At 50.4% G+C, this 9,580-nt stretch overlaps 1 protein-coding gene across 1 annotated transcript; it reads right to left on the bottom strand.

Annotated features, from left to right (window-relative positions):
• Window positions 1–1,586: 1,586 nt before the first annotated feature.
• On the bottom strand, window positions 1,587–3,899 carry LOC100842958 (probable inactive leucine-rich repeat receptor kinase XIAO). The gene has a single exon (XM_003568430.4). The coding sequence runs from the start codon at window positions 3,251–3,253 to the stop codon at window positions 2,057–2,059; it is 1,197 nt and encodes a 398-aa protein (XP_003568478.1). The 5' UTR covers window positions 3,254–3,899; the 3' UTR covers window positions 1,587–2,056.
• Between the last annotated feature and the right edge of the window lie 5,681 nt (window positions 3,900–9,580).

The following is a 9,580-nucleotide window of genomic DNA, read 5'->3' on the forward strand; positions in this document are numbered from 1 at the left end:
GCGACCAGTCGGCGTCACGCTTCCAGACCGGATCCCAACCGATGACGTGACCAAGGAAAAAGTTGACCCAGGGGAGGTCACCATGGAAGGCTGCACGCAGGAAGATTGTGACTGTCCGCTTTGCTGCCGCGGCAGGTGCCTACCGAAGCAAATGCTTTTGGTACTGTACCCTCATTTCACTGTCGCGTGGGGCCAGGCATGCGGCGACCTTACAGCCATCCGTATGACCATATCCACTTTTATGCACGTCGGCTGGTGGGCGGCGGATGGGCCCCGGTTGTTCGCCTCCCAGGAGCGAGGACGCCGATGAGTAGTTTAACCACAGGGTGTGGACTGAAGGGCAGACAGTGGCATCAACCGCGTTCCCCTGTCGACCATCAGACCATGGTGCGGTGAAAGTAGTCGTAACATAAAACACGTCGTCACGACCGATCAGAAGACACCACTCACACGAGTAGTAAATGCTCGTCACGCTCACCGCAACAGGGCCAATAAATTAAGATCGTCTCGTTCGCATCTCGCTCGGTACGAACTGTACTGAGCACGAATCGCCTCGTATAGCACCGTAGCACTGCGTTACGCGCGCGCGTACCGGCGCCGGTGGCGCGCGGTGCACGGCCACCCGCCAGCCCGCCCGTGCCGTCTTCAATGCCGAGGCCGAGGAGAAGGCAACGCACTATATAGACTCGCAATTGCTACGGAGATATTACGAATGGAACGATTTCTCAAGCTTAGCGTGTTCTCGTGGGTACAGAACTTTGTACGTGCCAACGGTTTTTAAGACACGTACGGTTATCTATTGTCTTCTCGACATCATACCGTCCGTAGTTCGGAGGAAGCTTTAAACAGGAGCGTAGAGAAGAAGAAATGAGAAAGTGGTGCACGGTTACACGTACGCTCATACTGCTGTCTGCTCCAGCGGTCCAGCCATTAGTATCATCAGCTGAGTGTGAGCCATTCTGCCGCCGAGGGTCTGATCTGAAGATTCTGAACCGATTCTGAACTGAAGAAAATGTCCGGAGATTTGAGGAAAATCGCTTCTCGAATCATGGAGCAAATGGATAGACCAGAAGAGGACGTGTAAATGAATCGAATCATGTGCAGGTCGTTTTTCCCTCAAAAAAAATCTGTTGCATTTCCCTCAAAAAATGTGCAGGCCGTTCCAACTAACCAACACATGGCGACCATTACATCATAGCCGTAGATAAGAGGAAACAGGGCAAGAGACAACGAAACGATAACTGAAGATTCACTACAGGCAAACATTTTTTCTCTCTCTCGCAAACACTGCGAGGAAACCATAAGTTAACAACGGCCCTAAATTTCTCATGATAGGAAACTGTCACGAATCAAAACCATTGCAATTGACAATGAGTAAGCCCCCTCTAGTCAGATTTGAGTTTTTTTTTCCCGATAAAGAAAGAACTTCTGCACAGGTTTGAGGATTGCAAATGCATGTATACATTAATTGCTCAGAGGGCTGTAGCGTACAAGCGAAGTACAAGGTGCATGTAATGATCGATCTTAACATATAAGATCACGAAATACAATCACCACAACACATGCTAACCAAAAAGAACTGTACCAAAAGGACAATAACAAACTGTTCATCATTTTCATTCCATCTCGTACAACACTGTGCCGCATTGCCCAATTTGATGACCATAAATAACAACACCGTTTCTAATTGTCGTCAGGGCATCACCACCTCACATCACACAACATCAAAGAGCCAAATATTCACTACCCACTCATGCATGGCCTATACAGCAGAGTCACAAGCACATAACACTTGCCAACTAAACACAAAATTACACCTATAATAAAATCACGATTATTAAATAACTTACTTGTCTGTCTGTGACTATCCCCATCCCCAACCAAAAAGAATAGTAATCCACGGGTAGAACGCTAGTAAAGTGAACAAATTTAATCAAAAGAATCAGAGACCACCCTTTGCAATGTCCTCAGTTCTTTTCCGGCCGACCGATCCGAGGCGATCCCGGCAAGGCAACGGTGTCATTGTCGTCGTCCTGGGCGAGCGACGCCATTCTTGTCATCCCCTCCACTCGGGGCACTGGTCGGCCGGCCGGGTGTTCTGCGTGCCGGCCTTGATCGGGCACGGCGCGTACACCGGCGGCACCATGCAGTTGTACATGAGGCAGAGCGAGACGCTGGACGGCAGCGACGACGCCGGCGATATCTCGATGCCGCTGAGGAAGTTGTGCTGCAGGTAGAGCAGCTGCAGCCCGCCGGTGCCCACCAGCTCCTGCACCAGCCGCGACGGCACCTCGCCCGTGAAGCGGTTGTTGTTCAGGTACAGCTGCCCGACGCCCGCCAGGAGCGGCGAGAGCGGCCCCCAGAAGCGGTTGTAGCTCAGGTCCACAACCGGGATCGTCACGTCGCTGGCCGGCTGGAGGAGTCCCGAGAAGAAGTTGCGCTGCAGCTGGAGCACGGACAGCGGCAATGTGAAGACGGACGCCGGGATTGGGCCTTCCAGCTGGTTCATGCTGAGGTCGAGGAAGTTGAGCCGGGTGAGCCGAGGCAGCACGGAGTCGACGCGGCCCGTGAGATGGTTCGCGGACAGCGAGAGGTACTGCAGCGAGCCCGGCAGCGTCGGCACGCCGCCCGTGAGCGCGTTGTGCTTGAGGTCGATCCGGAGGAGCGGGGACGAGTCCGGGAACGAGGGGATGCCGCCCGTGAGCTGGTTGTGGCAGAGGATGAGGTTGGTGATGGACGGCAGCGACGCGACGGACGGAGGGATGGCGCCGGAGATCTGGTTGAAGCTGGCGTCGAGCGTCCGGAGGTTGGAGAGAGCGCCAATGCCGTCCGGTATCTGGCCGGAGATGAGGTTCTTGCTGACGGCCAGGAAGCGGAGGTTGGAGCACGAGGCGAGGGACGCCGGGAGCTCGCCCTCGACGCGCCCTGGCACGAGCGAGAGCTCCGTGAGCGCCGACATCCGGCCCAGCGCCGGGTCGAGCATCCCCGTCAGCCCCGGCGACCCCGCCCTCGGGTCGCCGAGCGCGAGCGCCGACACCCTGTTCCCGTCGCAGTACACCCCGGGGAACCCGCAGGGGTCCGCCGTGAAGTCCCACGAGTCGAAGAAGGACGAGCCCGGCATATCGTCGAGCGACCTCCGCACGGCCTGCAGCGCCAGGAAGTCCACCGGGTCAAGAATCCCCTCGACCGCGACGGCCGCGAGCGCCGCCGCCGTCAAGAACGCCACGACATTCACAGCGCCGAGCCGCGCCATTTCCCTCCTTCACCGCCTCGGTTCGCGCGCGCGCGCACAAAAGCTCAGCTCGTGGCGCAGGAGCGAGGGAGCCGGTGGGGATCTTTAAGGTGTGGCGCGCCGTCCTCCCCTTGGTCTTTAAAGGCGCGCGGCGTCGTGGGGGGGTGGCGCTGGGCCTTTGTTGCTGGCTGCTCCCGTGAGGGGAGGAAAGAAGCGATTCAACACTCCTCACTCACTCTCTCAGCTCCCCTTTCTCGTGGAGGAGGAGATGGCGGTGCGTGAGCGCCTTTAATGGAGGGGCGTGATGGTGGGTGGCGCTCTCACGCACACACACACACTCTCGTATATTGTTGTACCGCCGCCACTCCACTCCAGTACCACGACCGCAACCGCAAGAAGAAGCCTTTGCCGAGAAGCCACTACGGCAGCAGTAGCTCGCAAGGAAAGAGTAAAGAAACTGCTCCTACTGAGCTGGGGGAGAGAGATCCTGCGGCGGTGGCGCAATGATGGTGGCTTGGCGAGGACGGGTTGTGTTCGGTCGGAGGTGGTGGAGACGAAGTGGTGGGAGTAATCAATCAACTCGCCTTGCTCTCTCTCGCTTCCTCTGCTTCTCCTCTCGCCCACTACTATCGCAGCACTCCGCTGCTCTATCCTTTTTCCGCTTGTCTGTGGCATTTTTTAGTGGCTTCTGGGTTGGGAGGAGGCTCGGTAGCGCAAACGGCTGTCCGAGCCTGAGGCTCGGGTGGGACCGCACACGCGCTTGAAGGCAATGACATAGGGGTCCAACGGCTGTCCGAGCCTGAGGCTCGGGTGGGACGGGGCACACGCGTGAAGACGATGACACATGGGTCCCGCACTTGCTCATGTGGCTGTTGGGCGCCATCAATGCTTCCTGGCCTGGGAAGTCGAGCTGGTTCTGCGGCAGTAAAAAAACTAGCTGTTGGTGGCGATATGAGGGGGAAACGCTGCGGGTGGGTCCAGGGATCGGTTGGGCCCGCGTGGCATTGGTGGCTGGCGGTCGAGAGGGGTTCAAGGACGAGAAAAGTCTTAACTTCAGACCCTGATCTTACTTGTCCTGGTCAATTAAGCTCGTTAATCCTGAAAATGATGTTTGGCGGACTGATTTTATTTACGTAACACCGGGATTGCTGGCTAAGACTAGAGGAAGAACCAAAATAATGCTCTCGTATCTCTTATTTTTTTATTTTTAATATTTTTAACTATGTTTAGGAAATAACTAACGAGAATAACTGTTACTAATTTTTTTAGAGCCCCGCCTAAGTATTTTTAACTATGTTAGCTAAGATCTTTTGATATATTTTCTTTGGCGGGGCAACGGCTTGGCTCGCCGCTCGTCGGAACCAGCACTCCCTGCGCGTATGCTCCGCTACTGCTGCCCAGGTCGCTGCTCGCCAGGGTCGGGAGGGCTCGCTTCGAGAGAAGAATGCCGATGTCCTCTCCAGATGTCCGGTAGTTTTTCTAAAAAAAAATTGTGGGTATTTTTTTGGGTAATTTTTCCAGGTATAGCCGTATAACAATAAGTAGCCGGGACCCACATACAATGCTCACTCATCAGATCCTAAGACACATCGTTATCCCGACCTAGCCAAACAGGAAATTTCGGGCTAAGGTTTAAATTGACTGAAATTACATAAGTTATGGGCTGAAACCGGGAATTAGAAGGTTAGGGTTTGATTTAGACAACTTCTACAAGTTCAGGATTTAAAATGGATTTTTCTCGAGGACGGAACGGAAGAGGACGCCGCCGTAACGGGCTGGCGCCTGGCGGTGGGTACCTTTGGGTGGTGGTGGTGACCTGGCTGCGTACGTGTAGTCTCTCCATAGCTGGCGTGGCGTGATTGTTTTTGTTCGTGTCGTTGGGCTCCAACGTGAGCAAAAGGACATGGCTAGGCTGTGGAGGTTAGGCGTTTCCTCTGGCTTCTGGGATAGTCGGATGGGAGCGATGAAGCGTCGGGATGGAACCTACACTCCGACCATCACCATTTACTACTGTTCGCACGAGACACTGCTTGAGACAAGATAATTGACTTAAAAATAATTTTAAGATGATATTTTCGTTTGCGCACCGAAAACCAGTACTTCCTCCTGTCCACACGATTGTTGAAATATTACATGTATTTAAACGTTTTTTACATCTAGATACATTCATATTTAATTAGGCAAATTTGAGACGTGGTTCAGAACTTTAGATCTATGCCGGCACAATTTTCGTGTGTTTCAACAGACTAAATATACTAATCCCTCCGATTCATAATAAGATGTTGTATTGTCAAAGTAGTAAGGTGTTGTATTGTCATATATTGCTTTCGATCGTATGATTCATATTTGTTTTCATTTGATTGATGTCTGCCAACTCAACAACTAATGCAGTTGGAAGATGTTATGTACCACCATCACCAATTCAATCTTCTTTTATAGGAGTACTAGCCGAAATATCCGTGCGCTGTCATGGAACAGCAAATAAAGTGATACACTCAAAAATATGCATCAAAACTTTTTCTTGTCTTCTTTAACGACCACCAAACATCCTTTTCTTAATAAAATTGAAGAAACAAAATTAATCGAATAAAGGATTGCCAGCCAGAATTTGTTGCGCTGGTTGAACAATCCTTCGCGCTCGCCTCCCGTGCGCGCCTGCCGCACCGCCAAGTTGTGCTACCGCCTCAAGCTGCGGTTGTACAGCGCGGCCCTCGCCAGCTACCCGTCCTCCTCCCCTCTTGACCTCATCCTCTGTCCGCGCGTTCCCGACGCCGCCCTTGCCGCCCGTCTCTTTGATCCCCTCACCCCCTCCGCGCCGTTGCCCTTCCCCGCACCCACAGCTGTGGCACGCCGGGCCTGACCGCATAAAATAGTACAACAGCTCAGCTTGGCTGTTTGTTAGACCAAGCATGCAAAGTTGCTGCTAAACTATTTGCTGATATGAACAATGTGACAATTTAGACAAGAGTCGGAAAATCTCGTGATCTCTTTTTCTTGCAAACAACCAAATCTCGTGATCTCTACCCATCCTTTGATCCTCTCATCACCATCATCCATCCACCCCCTAGCTAGCTTAGCTATTTCCCTTTGCAAGCACCATCTCTTCTTCGATCTCCAGTGATCCATCCAGACCAGTCCAGGTTTCTTTTGGTGAACAAGACAAGGTTTCAACGAACGGTCAAACGACGAAGTAGATCGGATCGGATTACCCAGAACAAAGCTTGGGTAGCTCGCCACTCCAACACTAGCTGTGGCAGTTGCGTCGCCTTCCGCAGTTCCGCCCCAGCGCCGATGAGGTCTGCGACACCCTGGCCGACGCTGTGGAGTCGACCTTGCTGGCGGAGGAGTCCTTCTGCTTGTCTTTGAAGAAGCCGAACACCGGCCGCGATCAGACGGGGACGTTGAGCACCACGGGCGCCACGCGGACGCTGCCAAAGGAGTGCGATCGGTCGAGACTTCGAGGGAAGTGCTGGATGAGAGGGGGCTATGACATGGGGAGGGCGCAGCAGGGGTCCAGGGACCTGTACGTCGGGGGTCCGATCCGGAGACAGAGGGGGCCGATTCTTTCTTTCGATGAAGGGTTACGGGTTCGAGTCGGCTTCTGTGGTTTGTATTTTTGGCAGTTATGCCGATGGGTGGATGAGTCTGTATTGCTTGCGTTATTGATCTCTCGGGCGAGGGCGAGCGAAGTTTGACAGGCGACGAAACCGCGTGGTGAAGAGAACGGTCCGTATTTTTTAGATATGTATAGAAATATAATTTTGCATTTGCATTGGTCAAATAACCTTTTCAACAATGTAAACCCTTAGCAAAACCCTCTGCATCATTTTTAAATGCTCTTTGTCCATATACCATTATGCCACATTGGTATTCTCTCTCTCGCCACACATCTGCCACCCCATCGTCGGTAAGAGTGCCACCCAGGGCCGCCATCCTCCGTCCACGATAGGTCGTGATGTTCGAAGTCGGGTGCACTGCAACCTATGGCTGTTCTCGCCCACACAAGTGTCCTCCATGTGCCAGGAGCTTCCCACTGGTGCATGACTGACATGATGTTCAACTACCGCAATTGCTGGAGAATACGGCACACCGATGGTCCGCAATCTTGGCACCACAATGGGCACTGAGCTAGAGACGAAAAGGGCCCATGTCAGTTGTTTTATCGCCACTGTTGTAAACTAGACTATTACGAGGCTCGAAATAATGTGTATGGTCACTAGCTAGCACGATGGTCCTTTTAGTAATCATCGAAGAGCTTCGACATTGCTTGTGGCATTTGGATGATGGCCTATTTAGTTTGGAACAAGAGAAAAAGAAAGAACACATGCTACCTCCGATCCATATTAATTGTCAAAATATTACATGTATCTAGACACTTTTTAGGCATAGATACATGGATCGGAGGGAGTATATCATTTGCATTTCGTCATTCACTTTCTTTATTATAAGGTGGAACCGGCCATCCAAGTTCACCAGAGGATTGAAGATGGTATTAGGTGTGTGTGAGTACCAGGAATTTGGTTACTAGGTGGTATTTACGGTTACAATGTTTATTAGCACCCTGGTAAATGGATCTACCAGATAAAGGATTTGTTTTAGTTAGTTTTTTGAAAATTTTGAACTTAGGCATGGATGAAAAGTGACAAACCTGTGACCCTCTTGATTAGGGGAGATAATAGTATTACTCCCCCGTCCCGAAATAAGTGACATGGATTTGTATAAGAATTTTCAGGACGTAAGGAGTATTACATTTGAGAAATCACATACAATCAACATACTCCCTCCTTCCAACAAAAGATGTCTCAAGTTTGTCAAAATTTGGATGTATGTAGACATGACTTAGTGTATAGATACATTCAAATTTAGTCAAAGTTGAGACATCCTTTATTGGACGGAGGGAGTAATGTTCTTTAACGGCAAAATTTGATCAAAATCGTCATGTTAGTGGCTAGGATTTTGTTTTAGTTATCATGGTTATCCACAAATCCCATTTGCAAGAAAAATAGGGATTCAACATCCAAACCTTGGCGAGGATGGAGGGTGCTGACATGATGAAACTCTGTCAAAAACCAGTCAAAATTAGGGTAAGACAATTTGATGAAGGTTTTGAAAAAGTTAAGGGCTCTTTTGATTCAAAGGAATTTCATAGGAAATTTGGAGGGTTCTATTCCTAAGGAATTTTTCCTTTATAGCTTGTTTGATTTGCAGGATTTGAAACCACAGGAATATTTTCTATGGACTAGTTTGCATGCAATTTCAAAGAAAAATTTTCATGAGGTCCAACCTCGTTGAAAGTTTCCTTTGTCTCTATGACAACAATGAGTAGTACATAATCGTTTAAGCAAATCCTACTTTTTTTTCTGTGGTGCAATCAAACAACTTCTAATACACATTTTTGTATTTTGAATTTTCATAGGATTCAACATGCCATGACATTCAAATCCTATATTTTTTTTATTCCTGAAATTTTGAAATCCTACGAATCAAAGTAGGATAACAATTTTGGGCTTGAGCGGATACTCCATACCAATTTACATTTTCAGGAACAATATGGACTTGTCTCAAACGGATCCGCCGCATGTGTAGGACATCATGGGTCGTTCATCACACGTGAGAAGAGAAGAAACTGGAACCAGCCAGCGGCATGCCATACCGCATCCGACATGGAAGTTGCTATCGGGAAGATGACAAGATCGCAAATAGTGCCCAGAGTGTGCATATCCATAAAGTTACATCCAAACCTGTCGGTAGCTTCAGTTTTACCCAAAGAGCCAAAGGGTACGCGACTACGCGCAGCTGGCGAGAACGTGCTTGCCTCTATGGGTAACCGGACCCACTATATCAGAGAAAGTAACAACAGCGGAAACAGGGCAGTTAACCGGGAAAAGAATTGCTCAGCGAACTGTCAGATATGTAGTCGTTGCCCCGTTGGATCTTTGTGGTCTGCCATCATGGACATGGAAGCAAAACTTGGTGGGGTGATTGACGTCCTCTCGGCCTGAGACCAGAGGAGCCAGGAAACCCAACGGTAAAAAGCAAGTGGGATACGCTGCCGCGTGGCGACGCGATGAACACGTGCGGGCTGTGGCCACGGAAGCGGGTAGCCGGGGACAGTGAATTCCTGTGTTCGTGTTACGATCTGGGCTCGATGACTCGATCTTTGTTTGATCGCCACGCCACAACACGATATCGATGGGGCATCGGGCCTCTGTCCGGGTACGCAGGCGAGAAGCATGCATGAATTCTTCAAGACTCCAACTCGATTCAAGGAAAACTGACAGTAACGAGTATTGACAGCTCGTCTTGATGACTTGATGTTAAAGAAAAAAAAAAGACATATTCATATTT

Source organism: Brachypodium distachyon, chromosome 2 (genome assembly GCF_000005505.3).
Source record: "Brachypodium distachyon strain Bd21 chromosome 2, Brachypodium_distachyon_v3.0, whole genome shotgun sequence".
Lineage (NCBI taxonomy): Eukaryota > Viridiplantae > Streptophyta > Magnoliopsida > Poales > Poaceae > Brachypodium > Brachypodium distachyon.